Source organism: Sturnira hondurensis, unplaced genomic scaffold (genome assembly GCF_014824575.4).
Source record: "Sturnira hondurensis isolate 20B ecotype Veracruz unplaced genomic scaffold, ASM1482457v3 Scaffold0008640, whole genome shotgun sequence".
In the NCBI taxonomy this organism is placed as follows: Eukaryota; Metazoa; Chordata; class Mammalia; order Chiroptera; family Phyllostomidae; genus Sturnira; species Sturnira hondurensis.
The window spans coordinates 14197936-14215925 of record NW_028081271.1 but is presented as its reverse complement, the minus strand read 5'-3'; the positions used below and the strand labels follow the sequence as shown (position 1 = coordinate 14215925).

The 17990-nt window shown below is 42.6% G+C and overlaps 1 protein-coding gene across 1 annotated transcript in view; it reads left to right on the top strand.

Moving 5' to 3' along the window:
- The first annotated feature begins 1854 nt into the window (after positions 1–1854).
- PPP2CB (protein phosphatase 2 catalytic subunit beta) overlaps positions 1855–17990 on the top strand; it is a 32943-nt gene continuing 16807 nt past the window's right edge. Inside the window, exon 1 of the mRNA XM_037055318.1 lies at positions 1855–1991. Coding sequence (XP_036911213.1) covers positions 1890–1991 — 102 coding nt within the window. The 5' untranslated portion in view covers positions 1855–1889. The remainder of the gene's footprint in view (positions 1992–17990) is intronic.

Sequence of the window (17990 nt, the reverse complement as noted above, 5' to 3'; positions counted from 1 at the left end):
AGTTTTGTTTCCCACCCTGTGACCTATTTCTGTTTGATAGGAGTATTTATATAGCTTTTCCACAGACAATGGTCTTTCACACATTTGTCCTTTCCACAAAGCATAACAAGACAAACAAAAAAAAAATCCTTAGAACGTTTTTTCCTCCACTCCAGGCAGCTTCAAGTTTTTGCCCTGGCAGAATGTTCAAAATTCAGTTCAAATCCACCGTTCTAAAGCTTTCTATAGCTGTTGCCTAGGAGGAAAAAGGCAACTAACATATTTCTTCCAAACTGAACCATTGTGGGCGCTTGTAAAGTTTAATCTTCACAATCTGAAAAAGTCTGCCTTATCGAGTCCCTTCAACCGAAGAGGAATCCGAGACTTCGGGAGATTTGGGGATTGCCCAAGGATACACCTAGGAAGTTGGCAAAGCCAAGATTGGTAGGTACCCTTGCCTTCCCTTGCAGGATGTCGCCTTGCTCTTGCGTTCAGCGCCGTAGTACATGCCTCCAATAGAGGCAATCTGCTTGTTTGGCATTTACTCTTCAAGGAATCTGGCAGTTAGTGTTGCTTGATAAATATTTATTGAATGAACAACTTAGAACATTGCCTAAACTGCGGTAACGCAGTAAAGGATACTGGAGCAGGAAGGGGCACGGATTGATGTAATGCTGAGCAATCATATTATCCTGCTGATGCTGAAAGGGGAGATTTACGATGTTACGGCCCCACAGCTGGTTAGTGGCAGAGGTAAGGCAAAAGAAATTCATTTATTTACTCAAACATTGAATGCTTGCCGGATCTGGGGAGACAATGTTGTTGAGGAAGGCATGACCTTCACCGATCCCTCTCCAGAGCGCCGAAGAAGCACTGCTGGAGAGACTAAAGTGGGGACGAGGTTCCTAGAGAAAATGAAGAAAGAAGCAAGNCGGCGCCGTAGTACATGCCTCCAATAGAGGCAATCTGCTTGTTTGGCATCTACTCTTCAAGGACTCTGGCAGTTAGTGTTGCTTGATAAATATTTATTGAATGAACAACTTAGAACATTGCCTAAACTGCGGTAACGCAGTAAAGGATACTGGAGCTGGAAGGGGCACGGATTGACGTAATGCTGAGCAATCATATTATCCTGCTGATGCTGAAAGGGGAGATTTGCGATGTTACGGCCCCACAGCTGGTTAGTGGCAGAGGTAAGGCAAAAGAAATTCATTTATTTACTCAAACATTGAATGCTTGCCGGATCTGGGGAGACAATGTTGTTGAGGAAGGCATGACCTTCACCGATCCCTCTCCAGAGCGCCGAAGAAGCACTGCTGGAGAGACTAAAGTGGGGACGAGGTTCCTAGAGAAAATGAAGAAAGAAGCAAGAGACCTGGGAAAGAATTAGAGAAGGGAAGTGGGAAGAAGCCGGGCGACCACGGGTCCTCTCGGACCGTTTCTCCGCCAAGACACACGGCGGCGCTGCATCCCTTCTCGCATCCTTTACCCCCGCGGTGCCCCCGGCTCGCCTTTCCCGGCGGAAATGCCCAGGCGATGACGGAAAGCCGGAGGGAGGGCAGAGAAAGACCGAGAGAAAAGGGGGAGGAAACTGGGAGAGGCCTGCGAGCGGGAGGTGGTGGAGGTTGTGGAGTTGGGTGGCCACCGTCCGACGGAAGGTGCGCTGAGGCCTCGCGCAGCGCTCACCCCACCTCCCCACGCCCGGGGCGCGCGGCCCGGCGGCCTTGGGGTTTCCTGGAGGCCGCGCACTCGGAGCCGTCCGCTGGGCTTGGGCGGGGCGTGAGGCTCGCGGCCGCGCTCCGCGGCTCCTTCTTCTCCCGCAGGGAGCTGGCGGCGGCGGCGGGAGCGGGGAGCGGCGCCGGGGCCGAGGGTGGGTGGGGGCGGGGAGGGGGGAGGGGGATCGGGCCGCCATGGACGACAAGGCGTTCACCAAGGAGCTGGACCAGTGGGTCGAGCAGCTGAACGAGTGTAAACAGCTGAACGAGAATCAAGTGCGGACGCTGTGCGAAAAGGTGAGATAGCAAAGGGGAGAGATGCGGGAGCGCGGGCGGGGGGTGGGGTAGTGGCTCTTCCAGGGCCTGGGTCCTGGAGCTGGTCTTTCGGGTTCCTGTGCCTCTCCTTCGAACACGCCCCACAGCCCCCGCCGGACGCCCGCGTTACTGGCCTGTAGGGTCCGTGAAGATGGGAACGTGGCTCCCGGGGGTCCACGCCCTGGGATTGATTAGGGACGCTGATCCTCTTCCCGGGAGTTATTGACCCTCCTGCGTTTCGCGTGTGAACTAGCAAATCTCCTCGCTTTAGCCAGTTCGTCTAATACAGTCTCTTATAGAAAATACACTGAAAATTAACCTGGGTGTTGTTATATTGACGGACTTATTACAAAACGGAGGGTTTTTCGCCAGTGAATCGGGCCCTTCAAAAAATCACTAACTTGGAATGTGTCAAGCGTGCGTTTGTAGAGAGGTGGGTGTGATGGGAGACTGGGACTGCGATTTCTAAATAGAAGTTGAGTCTTAGTTGAAACAGATGGTGATTAGTCTTCACGTTAAGAGACCCTTGGAAGCAAAATGCTGGTCTTCAGAAAGAAGCCAGCAAGCCTTAAGTTTGGCTAGAGTGCTGGCTTAAAAGGATAAATAGGTATGCGTTTTTCGTGTGGGGTAGCACTCTTCAGAAAGTTCTTTTCCATGTGTGTTATATGTAATTTTTTGTTCCAAACTAATAAAATATGTATGTGGTTAACTGTTTATAATTCTTGATTATGTGATCTTAGACAACTTTCTGAAGTCTGGATCCATTGTTTTCTTAACCGCTGGCATTATTTTGGACTCTCTGTCTTACTTTAAATTGTACAGTTTTTTCTCATTCATCTTTTATAGTCTTGGGCTAAATAATTTGTATGTATTTTTATGTAAAAATGCCCCATGTGAAAGAGTAATGAGGTTATTTGTTCTTTAATACTCTTGGGTTGGTTCGTATTTTTAAGCCATGATCTATAAGAACTGGTCATTATGTTTGAAGTCAGGATGCGTCACACATGCACTGGAGAACGAAAGATTTCGTCAATGTTTTCAATAGGGGCACTCTTAAAATTAAGCAACTGACTTAAGGGTGGAGGAGACATGGCTAATGGTAAATTAACATAATGTTTTTAACAAGTGCCTTTTTATTATAAAAACAAGTAGTTATTAAAATTGGAGAAGTTATTTCTGTAAATAGAACTGCCAAGCAAATGGTATTTTTCTCTAAACTGTTGACTTACAGCTTCAAGTAAACATTCAATTTTCTTGTGTGATAACCTGTAATTTCATGACTTAAAATTTACCTTTTCAATCTCTCTCGAGCTCTAGTATCAAGTGAAATATCCAGTTTTGGAATTAGCTGAATCAGTTAACTTCACCATGAACATTATATATAGACTTGAAGTTACGGACAAAAGTGGAAGTTGAATCTGTTTTCCTTCTGACTCCAATTTTAAGATGAATTCCTAGAGAAGAATACTGTTCCACTACTCAGTCACACTTGAGTCTTAATCACTTAGGGAAACTTTCTGTATTTGCCAGGAGAGGTTACTTTTATTTACTTCAGCTCCTAAATAAATTGGACTACCAGTCCCTGGGACCTTATAGGTATATTTAGCTTATACTTTTTTCTTTGAATATTCGTACTTTTCCATTGAACATGACTTTGTTTTTAGAGATTTTATTAATTATTTTTAGAGGAAGGGGAAGGGAGGGAGAAAGAGGGAGAGAAACATCACCGTGTGGCTGCCTCTTGCTTGCCCCCAACTGGGGACCTGGCCCACAACCCAGGCATATATATGCCCTGCTTGGGAATTGAACCAGCGGCCCCTTGTTTCACAGGCCAGTGCTCAGTCCACTGAGCCACACCAGCCAGGCCCGAACAAGACTTTTTAAGCGGAAATCCCTTGTCCTATATCTTTCTTTGCTCTCCATCCATTTGACAGACTTGCCAATGGGGTGGAGAAGTACAGTAGGATTCCTTTCTCTCTACCCTTCTAAGCAACGCTTAATTTTGCAGCTTTCTTCTAGGAACTTCGACATCCGTCTTCCAGGCACAATCTAGTTCTATTTTGTATCTCTGCCCTATCATCCTCTTTCCTGACGAGTGTAGTGTTCATGGATTACAAACTCAGCAGTCAGCCTGGCCCCACAGCTTGATGGCTGCCAGTCTCTGTCACTTCTGACTCCTTGCCTGTAAGATAGGGGTAGTAATACCTGCCAATCTCCGTGGATAGTTGTGAGTATTAAGATATTATCCATGTAAGGTCCTGACAAGAAATAAGCACTTAATGAATATTAAATGAAAAAGAAAAAGTTATTTCATCTTGTTTTAAACTTGTCACTCCATGTTCTTTTAAAAAAAGGTGCAAAATAAATAGATGGGTTAATATGGCTTTTCTGGTGAATGTACTTCAAGAGAGTTTTCTAGAATGGACTAGAAAACCCTAAGAAATACCGTTTCAGTATTTCTTGTAGTCACTGTTATCTGAAGCATAAAGTACTGGGATTAGTAGCAATTTCGTGAAGTAACTTATTGTTTAATTTTTTGTGGCAGATTTTTAAGGGTTTTTTTCCCCTAACAAGGTTTTTTTGAAGTCTATTGGAAATACTACTCTGTAGAAAGTTACTTTATATGATACTTTTTTTCCCTAAAAATTAAATTATCCTAGCTCAAATTGTGTAAAAACTGAAGGAAGCAGCTGAAATGAAGGCCGAAGTGTACTAGTAAAAGCCCTTTTTAAGGTACTAGTAAAATAATGCCAGTTGGAGAATAACTTTTAAAAAAATGGGTACGAATGGATATGGTACTGATGTCCAGTCTTCAAGGTTAATGTCTGTCTAGAGAAAATTTGCATAAAATAGTAAAGGCGTATCTTCTGAGAAGTCTGGCTCTTAACATTAAATTAGTCCAGCTTTTGAAGCTAATTGTGAATTTGACTCCTTTCGTGTGTATAGAGAAACCACTTGTGTTGTTTATTCCTGCGACAGCGGCGTGCGCAGTACTTTTAAAAGATGGTGCGCCGAGAGAGCCAGCCTGGCGCGCTGTTCAGGACGTTCTGTGACCAGAACTATTTTTAACTCTTGGTAAGACACTCTCTGACATGATAAACTTTTATTTTGAAGAACCTTGGTGGTGCTACTCTCAGTAAGGAGGGAAACTTAGCTTGTTTGTATGTTAGCTGCTCTCTATTCAGATTATAAAGTTCCTACTTAGAAAAAATTTGAGGCTTGGATGGGAGTATACATATGTAAATTTTATATTGGACTACTCAATCTGTTTCTGGTCCTGGCCTCAGCCTTGTAATAAGCAAGAACTATCTTTAGGATAGTACTTCATTAACATGAAATACCCAAAACCATCTTAATGAAAATTAGATCCTGAGACAAATGATTTTTGCGAGTTGAGAAAAAGTCACTTGGATTACTTTTTTTTTGATAGATTGTAGCTTTTTTTAAAAAAAGTTGTTTTTAACAGCCCAAATCCCTGTTACTATTTTACCTTCTCTTGATATTTAGAGTCCACAACATAAAAACCTTTGTGTGCCCTGGCTGGTGTGGCTCAGTGATTTGAGTGCCAACCTATGAATTGAAGGGTCGCCAGTTCAATTCCCAGTTGGGGCACATGCCTGGGTGGTGGGCCAGGTCCCCTGTTGGAGGTATGTGAGAGGCAACCGCACATTGATGTTTCTCTCTCTCTCTCTCTGTGTTTCTCCCTCCCCTCCTCTCTCTCTAGAAGTAAATAAATTTAAAACAAAACGTTTGTGTGTCTAGAGTTCCCAAGGCCATCCCCAGGTTTGGTGGTGATAAAGACCCACTCACGTTTTAGCCTAGAGTCAGACTCATGGCTGTGATTTGTTACAGTAAAAGGTTACAAAGCAAAACCAGCCAAGAGAAAAGGCAGAGAAAAAGGCACGTGGGCCAAACTCCCGAGCAATTTAAATGCAAGCTTCCAAGAGTCCCCTCTCATGGAGTCACAGAATGCACCTAATGCCTGCAGCAACACACCTGAAACGCTGTCCACCAGGAAAGCTCATCAGAGAGAGACTAAGTGCCCGAGACCGGGAGCTGGTCACTTGGCACATTCTGCCTGGCCTGTACCCAGACTGCACACTGGCAGAGAGGAAGCACGGATGCAGCAGAGAGCACGTTGCTTGCATAAACGGTTTAGGCACAGTGAGCCCTTCTTAACAGGGAATGGTAGAAACGTTCCCCCAAACCAAGGTTTCAGATACCAGCCCAGGGCAACTTGAACTGAGGCCATTCTAAAGAGAGTGGTTTCAGGATTGCTGTATACAGCTTGTGATTCTGTTTGTAATTCTCATGAATGTTTTTGAATGTGATTTAGCGCCCAAAGTTTAATTCTCTCTAAGATATGGATAAGACCAAGTTTAAACATGTGAGGTGAAGAACTGTGGTGACAGTAAGTGCCACCTTTTTTTTTTCAAACCACAAGGAAATGGCAGACATACGCCAGGCAGATGGCTGTTACAGCTGCAAGCATTGCTGTATACCTTACTCATTCAGACTTCTTTCCTTTCTTCACCCATTTAAGACACATTCTTGATGCTATAAATCAAATCTATCTCAGGAAGAGAATTGAGAAAATGAAGACTTGGGAATGCTATTCACATATAGTAGGATGAGCAAAGTATTTTTACCTTCTATCCATGTTTAAAGGAATGCAGAATAGGTAAATACACTCAAGACTCCCCCGCTGCCCAACAGCCAGCAGTCTGTACCTATTTTTGTGCTGGTGCCCATTGCCTGCGTCGTATTTACAAAAAGCCACTGCATTTGGTTTTGGCAGAGTGCATACATATTCTTTTTCACCTCTATTTAGCACATGCCCATCTGTTATAAAAGATTATAGATTATCTCTTACACTCTCGCAAATTAATCGTAGGGAAGACCACAGAACAAACTGATGTACAATATGAAATGAAATGAAGTTAGAAATTCTACAAGGCCAGGTTAATTTAAGAAGGGTGCTTGACCTCCTTTAGTTAACAGGTTCTTCAACCAGTGACAGCTGACCTTTTTTTTTTTTTAAACTACAAGGAAATGAGCCTTTCTTTTTATTTCAACAAGTCAAGTGTCTGTACGCCAAGCAACATCCAGCTTGGAGTAATACATCACATACCCTGGAGATTAAGAAAGAATGAGGTATGTGTATGCACACAGGCCAAGATAGATTGCTCAGTGAATATTAGACCTATGATTCCATTCCAATAAAAAGTACCCCACAAACGCCTACCCCTTTCCCAGCACGTTTCTCTGCACACAGAACAAAGCCTGGCAGACGACATGACTATCTCCAAGGAGGAGGGTGGGATGGGGAAGTTGCGTGCAGTAGTGGTGAGTGTGTGTTCTTTTCCCTACATTTCTGACGTGTGTGGGTTTAAAAAATGTGTGTGTATTACCTTTTAAATCTGAGAAAGTAACTTTCTGGACTTCATTCAAATTACAGATGATGGAAAATTAATTATAAATACAACCACAGCTTTATATCCACATAACGTCACCGAGCCATAAAAAGGAATGAAGTACTGATATGTGCTCTGACATGAAAGAATTTTGAAAATAATTCTAGAACATGCCATTCCATAGAGACAGAAAGTAGATTATTAGTTACCAAGCAATGGGGAGAGCAACTGTTAATGGGCACGGGGCTTCTCTTCTTGGAATAATGAACATTTCTGGAATTAAATAGCAGTGATGGCTGCGAAACGTTATGAATACACTAAAGCCACTGAATAGTGCACTTTGAAAGGGTACCTTTAATAGTATGCAAATTACATCTCAATAGAAAAAATTCTGTACTGGGATAAAAAAGACTAAATGTGAAATACTGTTGTAGGCCAATGGAGTTAGAACAGGATGCCCGGGCACTAAAGAGAGAAACCAGGCACTAAATCACATTTGAAAACACTCATGAAAATTACATACAGAATCACAAGCTGTATACAGCAATCCTGAGACCACTCTCTTTAGAATGGCCTCAGTTCAAGTTGCCCTGGGCTGGTATCTGAAACCTTGGTTTGGGGAAGGTTTCTACCATTCCCTGTTAAGAAGGGCTCACTGTGCCTAAACCGTTTATGCAAGCAACGTGCTCTCTGCTGCATCCGTGCTTCCTCTCTGCCAGTGTGCAGTCTGGGTACAGGCCAGGCAGAATGTGCCAAGTGACCAGCTCCCGGTCTCGGGCACTTAGTCTCTCTCTGATGAGCTTTCCTGGTGGACAGCGTTTCAGGTGTGTTGCTGCAGGCATTAGGTGCATTCTGTGACTCCATGGGAGGGGACTCTTGGAAGCTTGCATTTAAATTGCTCGGGAGTTTGGCCCACGTGCCTTTTTCTCTGCCTTTTCTCTTGGCTGGTTTTGCTTTGTAACCTTTTACTGTAACAAATCACAGCCATGAGTCTGACTTCTAGGCTAAAATGTGAGTGGGTTTTTATTACCACCAAACCTGGGGATGGCCTTGGGAGCTCTGGACTTACGAGGTTTTTACACTGTGCATTCTATTCTAACTATCAGGTGAACTGTACTTCTCCCAGTCCAACACATTTTTTCCCTTGAAGGCAAGTGGACGTTATCTCAAAATAAGAATCACTTAGTGAGCTAGGAATTGGAATAAAGGGAGTGCGTTAATATATCAAGTGTTTAAAAACAGCAGGGGATGTGTAGAGTGGAAATAAAAATTGGGAAGTCAGAGTGCCTCACACTGACTTGATAAGTATATTCTTCATTACTATGTAGATAAAAACTCAGCCTTTTATAAAAACAGACACACACACTCACAGTATATCATACACAGTCGGCTCCCCAAGACCCCTAGTCCATGCCTGGAACCTTGGACAGTCCCAAACCATACATATGCTATGTTTTTCCTGTACAAACATATGTGTGATAAAATTTATAAATCACAGTAAGAGTAACAGCAATAAGTACTACTAAAATAGAACAATTATACTAATATATACTGTAATAAAAGTTACGCGAATGGCTCTGGGCCATTAATAAGTAGAATAGGAGCAACCATGATACTGGGATTGTTGGTCAGATCACGAAGATGGCTGGTCATGGCTAGCTAGTGTATTCAGTCTGGACACACTGGACAAAGGGGTGAGCCAGGCTCTGGGGCGCACTGCCTGTGACTTCATCTGCTACTGAGAACGACTCACAATTTGAAACTTAGGAATTGTCTATCTCTGAAAATTTCCCATTTAACATTTTCCAGCCTTGGTTGACCTTGGGTAACTGAAATCCCAGACAAGGGGGACTGCTTACTGTGTCTGGACCTTCCCAGTGGTTCTGTAAAACCTGGGCTTGGTTAGGCAGTATGTGCTCACAGGGACAACTGAATTGGGTGTTTACATTCGAGTGCTTCTTATTTTTTTATTTGAAGTAAGATAGTAAATGATAGTGGTGTATAGGAAGCAGATTTTCTTTTCAGACTTGGAACCGTCAGCTCAGTTGATTTTATCATAATAAATAGAAGATGTCAGCTGTGATTGAATTTCTGATGATTTGTGCTATTCAGTTTGATTATTTTTCGGTTTGATTATTTTTCTGAACAGAATTGAGAGGCTGTCTTACAGAATAAACTCAGTTAAAATGTTTCGTTTCTGAGCCATTTGTCAGACCTTTAGGAGATACTTGATCATCTCTAAAATTCCTCTCAGTTCTAATTGGAATTGCACCTTTAGTGACTCTGCCCTCATTCTAGTCACATTTATGATCCATTGCAACAGCAGATATGGAAATCAGCTGGCCAGTGAGATATGACAAGAGTGGCCCCGTGAGACTTCTGGGAAAGCTTTGTGAGATTGATAGACTGAGTTGGCACGTACCCTTTGGTCTTTTGCCCGTTCTGCTTTCTTGCTCACTCAGTAGGATACCAGATACAGGGCCCAGAGGTGCACCACCATCTGTGGCCATGAGGTGGTGATGCCCTTTGTTAAGGGTGTCAGAGAAGGTGGGTGGAAAGGGTCCGTTGCCCTGATGGCCCTTACTTAAGAAGCTCTGCCAGGCCAGGGCTGCCTAGCTCCGTCATCTTGTTATGTGAGACACATTAACCCGCAGTTTAAGTCTTCTCCTCCCAAAAAGGTAATTTCAGTAACATGATGATAATAAAATAGTGTATTTTGTCACACAGCAAAGACTGATTCCTTAAACAATTTGTTTATAAAATAGCTATTTCCACATTATACACGGGGAAGGTAAGACTTCATGTTTTAGACATGCAGACTCAGAAAGCTACTCTGAATGAGGACGTGAAGGGTACATAGATCTTAAGGTTACACATTAGATTCGAACTGGGAGGCAAACCCAGGCTTTATGGAAGACTTCTGTACCCAGTGTCTCCTCCTGACGAAGGCAAAGAGGAGGAAAAACATGGGCCAAGAGTCCATAGCTCTTGGAAAGCCTGTCAGGCTGATTTGAGCAGGAATGGCGTTTGTTGGAAGAATATTTGGTAGCCTGGAAACAAAAGGAAAGCTAGAGAACCAAACTCGGAAATTCTGTAGAAACCAACAGATTGGAGCCAGTCAAAGTCATACAAAGGTTTTGGGACACGGGTGGGAACATCTCTGTTGGAATAGATCTTGCTATCGTCCCTACTGCTTAGAGTCACTTCAAATTAAAAGTCTGGGTTGAGTGCACCCAGTTGGCATAGATGGATATGAAAATAGACTTTCTTTGCGAATCCTTCACTGTGTATACAAATTTTCATTGTGAGTTGGTTTTATATATTCTAACATCAGTACTCCATTATTGTAATGTAATAGTCACTGAAAACAGAGACTTCGGTCAAGATGGAGATGAAAGTAGACACGCTTTACCTCCTCCTACAACCACAGAAAGAATTACAACTAGACCCCAGAACCATCAGAAAATTGAGCTATATGGAAGTCTGACGCCAAGGATTTAAAGAAGCCACATTCATCCTGACGAGTAGGAGGGGCAGAGACGTGGAGACAGGCAGGGATGCGGCAGTGGTGGAATGGGAGGTCCCACATTCACAGGTGGTGGATAAGAATCAAGAGGGACACCCTGGGACCACACAGCCCAGGGTGCCAGCACCAGGAAGATAAATCCCCATAACTTCTTGGTGGTTAAAACCAGTGGGGGTTGGGGTAGCGGAAGAAACTGGATTTTCAGGAGTCTCTGCTTAAAGGGCCCACATGGACTTAGACTGTACACAGACCCACCCTCTCTGAGATTCAGCACCAGGGCAACAGCTGGAAAGGTGCCACCCACAGGGAGTGGGTGAAGTGACTGGAAACAGGGCGAGTGCTGGGCAGACCTCCAGAAGCCAAGCAGCAGCACTGTCCCCACTCTGAGCCCTCCCCCAACACAGAGTCACAAAGCAGTGAAGTGGGTTGCATTGCCCTGATGATTAGCTAAGGCTCCACCCCACAAAATTTATAATACCTTTTCTACAGTAGGCCACACTACTAAGATGCAGTCAAAGCAACTGTACCTAGTAGACACAGAAACAAACACAGGGAGGCTGCCAAATTGAGGAGGCAAAAATATATGGCCCAAATGAAACAACCAAAACCAGAAAAAGAACTAAACAAAATGGAGATAAGCAACTTCTCAGATGCAGAGTTCAAAACACTGGTAGTCAGGATGCTGAAAGAACTCACTGAGTAAGGCAACAACATAAAAAAGACAGGAAGAAATGAACATTACTTTAAAGGAGTAAAAAAATCTATAGGGAACCAATAGTGGAGGTAAGGAAGCTGAAATTCAAATCAATGAATTGGAACATAAGAAATAAGCATTCAACCAGAAAATCAAGAAGGGAAAAGAATTTTAAAAAACGAGGATAGCCCTGGCTGGTGTAGCTCAGGGGATTGAGCACGGGCCTGTGAACCACACGATCACGGTTCAGTTCCCAGTCACGGCACATGCCTGGGTTGCAGGCCAATTCCCAGCAAGGGACTCATGAGAGGCAACCATACATTGATATTTCTGTCTTTCTCTCCTTCCCTTCCTCTCTAAAGATAAATAAAATCTTTTTAAAAAAACCTTCTCCCCCCCTCCCCCCCAAGGATAATGTAGGAAGCCTCTGGGACATCTCCAAATGTACCAATATCCTAATCATAAGGATGTGAGAAGGAGAAGAGGAAGAGCAAGAAACTGAAGACTTATTTGAAAAAATAATGAATGAAAACTTGCCTCATTTGGCAAAGGAAATAGTCATACAAGTCCAGGAAGCACAGAGAGTCTTAAATAAGTTGGACTCAAAGAGGACCACACCAAAACACGTAATTAAGTTGCCAAAGATTAAGTGAGTAGAGAATCTTAAAAGCAGCAAGAGAAAAGCAGAGAGCTACCTACAAAGGAGTTCCCGTAATATTACCAGCTGATTTCTCAAAAGAAACTTTGCAGGCTACAGGGGACTGGGCAGAAGTATTCAAAATGGTGAAAAGCAAGGACCTGCATCCTAGATTAATGTATTTAGCAAGGCTATTTAGAGTTGAAGGGCAGATAAAGTGCTTCCCAGACAAGGTAAAGCTAAAGAAGTTAATCATCACCAAGCCATTATTACATGAAATGTTAAAGGGACTTCTGTAATGGAGGAAAAAGAAAAAAAGATCAAAACTATGAACACTAAAATGGCAACAAATTCACAGCAATCAACCTGAATCTAAAGAAACAAACTTAACAAACAACCAGAACAGGAACAGAATCATAGACATGGATGTCATTTGGAAGGTTGTCAGTGGTTGGCAGGTGAGGGAATGAGGGGAAAGGTGCAGGGGTTAAGAACAAAATTGGTAGATGCAAAATAGACACGAGGAGGTTAGGAATAGTATAGGGAATGGAGAAGCTAAAGAACTTACATGCACGACCCGTGGGCATGAACTAAAGTCGGGGACTGCTGGAGGGAACAGGGATACTGGGCAGAGGGGGCTAGGGGAAAAATTGGGACAATTGTAATAGCATTATCAATAAAATAGGTTTTTAAAAAATAGTCACTGAAAACAAGTTGAAATGAATAGGATACCTGTCTTTGTAGAAGTGTGAATCTATTTACCCTTCACATAGTTCCTGTTTCTTTATTGTTACTTGTAGCTCAACAGAACAGAGGGATTAAGAGCAATTTTTAAGCATTTTAGTCTCATGACCCTTTATACTTGTAAAAATTAAGGACTGCAAAGAGGTCATTTTATTGATGTTTACCGTATTGACAGTTAAAATTGAAATTTCAAAAAGTGTTTATTCTTGAACCAGCAATAGCAAATATATTGCATCTGAACATGCTCTTGGTCCCACTCTGAGCACTGCTACATTCATTTACCTGTACATTATGTGAATAAACAGTTTTTTCAACAAAACTTCACCGTCTTGATATTATGTCATGAAACTAGTAAAATCCGTCAATATTACAGAAAATCTCCTTACCCAGACTTCAAAGTCAACTTTTTGATGTTAAAGTACAAAAGAATAGAACTTTACATGGTATGTAAATTGGTTACATAACTATAAAAATAGTTACAAGCCCCCTTTCATTAAACAGTTTAAATGAAGATGGCTAATTTGGAGCTTTATATCCTTGAATGTTCTTTTTCAAGCATATGTATATAGTTTATTAGGACTTCTCTTAAGATTGATGGAATCAGTGATTTTTGATACATATTGTGATTTATTCTACAAATACCTTTATATGGTGGTTATCAATGTGTCCTATTACCTTCTGTGTTACAAACATTTTTCCTGACCTCTCTTTTATTTTACTGTATACAGAAGTGTTTTATTTGGTTAAGCTGGTTGAGGCCAGTGTGTTGAGGCTAGAGAGGGCAGCTCTGGTGCCTGGCCCCAGCGGACCCATGAGAGATGTGTGCTATGTGAATGCATGAGCCTTGCTCTTCAGGAGTATTTTGATATGTTGGGTGATTTCTGTGTATGGTATGTACATAGAGTGAATGCTTTGTCAACTTGATAAATGTTCCGTACAGGTAATATATTTTAAATAATCTTTCCTCTGTTTTTGGTAATGTTTCCTTTGGTGTGTTTTTCTTATAAGTAGGATTAGCTTGTTAAATCGATGTTACATGACTTGAAGAGTTTTAACTTTTTTACTATTTCTGCAAAATCTTATTTGCAAATTGAGTTTAAATCTCAAGATTTTCATAGGACTTGAGGTGTTCTAAAATTTATATGTCAGGCTTGATGAAAGGGCCAAAAATAGCCAAATAGTTTTGAATAAAAGGAGTAGGAAGGGGAGCCTCTCCTCCCAGTTATTATATTTCCTTTTTTAAAGATTTTACTTACTTATTTTCAGAGACAGGGGAAAGGAGGGAGAAAGAGAGGAGGAGAAACATCAGTGTGTGGTTGCCTTTCACGCACCCCCTACTGTATGCCCTGACTGGCAATTGAACCTGCGACCTTTTGGTTTACAGCCCGTGCTTAGTCCACTGAGCTACACCAGCCAGGGCCCAGTTCTTATATTTCTTATAGTAGTACTAGTTAAACCTGTCTGTTACTGACAGAAGGGTGGGGGGCCAATGAGAATGAAACAAGAGGCAAGGGTTAAAGACCTGACACTTTATTTGGGGAGCGCAAGCCCAAGAATGTAGGGTGAAGGGGAAAAAAGAAGGTGGGAGAAGCTGTGAAGCAGTGCAGTATGATACATTACCTTAGAGGGAAATTTCTTTCCCTGGTTCCCTCTTTTCTCCCTGTTCCCACTAGTTCAGGTTCACTCCACGGAGAGGTGACTAACACAATGTCCAGCTCTCAGCACCTGCTCGGGAAGCCAGGTCCCACGCCCGCCTGTGGCATTCCATCCCTGTTTGGAAGTGGAGCAGCAGCTCAGCATAGTTGGAACCAGGGCCAAGCGGCTGGGCAAGGGAACTGTCCAGGGAACCATCTGTGATGGCAGCGGCGGAGCAGTTGGAGAGCTAGGCAGCTCCCTCGGGGAAAAAGGCTGTGAAGGGAGTCTGAGGGGGTCTGCAAGGTTGTGTCCAGGTCTTAGAAATCAGGACACAGACATAGTTCTTTACAAAAGCTGGGCAGAGGTGACATTACAAAGGATGGCACCGTATAATAGATAATGCTGGGCCAGTTGGCTAATCATTAGGAGTAATGAACTTGAATCCCTACATTATGCCATACAACAAAAGATTGTAACCATGCGGTTACAGCTCTGGATTAAAGGCTTGTAAAATGTGAAAGGAGAAACTTCTGAGATGGAAGTACAGGAGTGCCTTTTTGACTTCTGCTTAGGATACAGCTTCTAAAACAAGACCGAAGTAGCACAGACCGTAAAGGGAGAAGAGTGGTGAATCTGGCTATTTTAGAGAGAGTTTGGAAACAACCCCAAAACTTCAGTACCACTAAGCAGAATGAAAACACCAGCCCTGGACTGTGAGAAGATACTTAAAATGCATAAAACCAGTACAAGCTAAATATTTCTAATGCTAGAAATCAACAAAACTAGTACAAATCAATAAGGGACACACAAACAACCAAGTAGGAAAATCAGGCTAATTTTGTGAGTAGGTGTTTCACACACACACAAAACTCCAGTGACCAGTAAACATGACAAGCTGCATTTTAAAAAGTGTCAGGCACAAATTAAAAGGTAACTTGTGCAGTCGCTGATTGACAGGAGTGGTGAAGTGTGTTGACAAAGATACAGAGAAATGGGAGGTTTATGTGTAGAGAAACTGAAAATGCATGTTTCTAGATGCTTTTCAGATTACCAAAGCCCCGGGGGAGCAGAGAAATGTCTGTCCCCAAAATTTCACCCTCCCACCAGTGGTAGCTGTCCTCCACTGCGTTCTGCTGTCGGCCTCATCCTGAGGGTTTGCCTTTTGTCGCCCAGTGTCATTTTCGCTGCCATCACTGCCGTGGGGAGGCTGTTTCCTACTAGTTTGTAGTCTGTGTTAGTCCCACACTTCTTGTCCATCACGGTTTCCCATTGGTGATCTCTCCCAGACCTGGGCATGCGATACACGGCTCACTGCAGTTTTGTACAGGACAAGGAAAGAAACCCAGACTGAGGCCTAATAGATTCTTCTGGGGACCGATGAAAGGTAGATATACTTTTATCATACCTGTTTTATTACAGGCCTTCAGAGGCCTTTTTAAAAAATTCTTTTTATTATTATTTTTTTATGATTCCAGGATCTTTTTCCTGTTAGGCAAAGTTGCTAAATAGATGAGGTGTAGTGAACCTGAATTTAGTCTGTACATTTAATTTGTCTTGTTTATATATAAACTCTGTATAACTCAGGGCCTTAAGGATATATTCTAACTTGTCTCATTAAATATGGAACAGTTGGAATAAAGAAGTTGGAGCTTGGCTTATGAATTGGTGAAAGAATGTGTTTCTTTATAAAAGAACATTAATAATTTGTGTTTTTCTTAACTTATGATTATCTTTTTAAAAAGCAGCTTTATTAAGCTGTAATTCCTATACCATACAATTCACCAATTTAGAGTGTACCGTTCGGTGGCTTTTAGTACATTCACAGGTATGGGTCCATTAGAACATTTTCATCACCCCCAGAAGAAACCCTGCGTGGACCCTTAGCCATTAAGCCCTCCCCCAGACTCCCTAAACCCTAGGCAGCCACCAGTCAGTCTACTTCCTGTCTCTGTAGATTTGTCTATTACGGACATTCATGGTAAATAGAGTCATACAATATATGACAATTTTTGACTGCCTCCTTTCACTTAATACAATAGTCTCCCCCCCTCCTCCGCCACATCCATGGTTTCACTTTCCACAGGTGGTTACCCAAGATCAACTGTAGGCCAAAAATATTACATAGAAAAAATCCAGAAATAAACAATTTGTAAATTTTAATTGTATGCCTTTCTGAGGAGTATGATGAAATCTCTTGTGTCCTTCCAGGATTTGACCCCTCCCTTTGTCCAGCATCTCCATGCGGCACACCCTCCTCTCACCTGAGTCGCTTAGTGGCCATCGTGGCGATCAGATCTACTGTTGAGGTGTCACAGTGCTTGCATTCAAGCGACCCTACTGTACTTAGCAGTGGCCCCCAGGTGCAAGAGTAGTGATGCTGGCAATTCAGACAGGCGTAGGAGAAGTCTTAAGGTGCTTCCTTTAAGTGAAAAGGTGAAAGTTTTCAATTTAATAAAGTGTGGGAAAAAATTATGTACTATGGTTGCAGAGGTCTGTGCTGAGAATGAATCTTCTATCCATGGAATTGTGAAAAGGGGAAAAGAAACCCAGCTGGTTTTGGCATCCCACCTCAAACTGCAAAAGTCATAGACACAGTGTGTGAAAGGTGCTTAGTTCAGAGGGATAAGACATGAAGTTTGTGCGTGAAAGACGTGAACAGAAAACATGTTCCAGTGGATGACATGTTCCAGTGGATGACATGTGCCAGAAAGCTTGGAGCCTATGAGAAGACTCCTGCAAAGAGTCCCCTGAAATGACTGACCCCGTCAACTTGGTTATCACAGTGTATTATTATAACTGTTCTATTTTAGTTGTGTATGTATAAAAAAACACATAGTGATTCTGTAGGCTTTGGTACCGTCGCAGTTTCTGGCATCCGCTGGGGTCTTGGAACCTTGTGGATAATGGGAGACTGGTGTGTCATGGTTCCAACATTGTAGAACTTATCAGTACTTTTTTTTTTATTCCCTGAATAGTAGTCCATTTTATTTATCCATCCACAAATTAATGGACATTTGAGTGTTTTCACTTTTCGCCTATTGTGAATAATGCTGTGCAAACATGTGTAAACATAACTTTTCATTTCTTTTACATATCTCAGAGTGGAATTGCTGGACCCTACGGTAGCTTTGTTTTTCAGCTGTTGAAGACCTGCCGGCCCATTCCACAGTGGCCGCACCGCTGTACGTTTCACCGGCCGTGTGCGCTACCTCCAGTTTCTCCACAGCCGCCTCCGCGCACACTTGCTATTGTCTGTCTGTTTAATTTAGTCATCCCACTGGGGTGTAAAGTGGTATCTCGTTGTGGGGTTTTATTTTTATGACTTTATAAA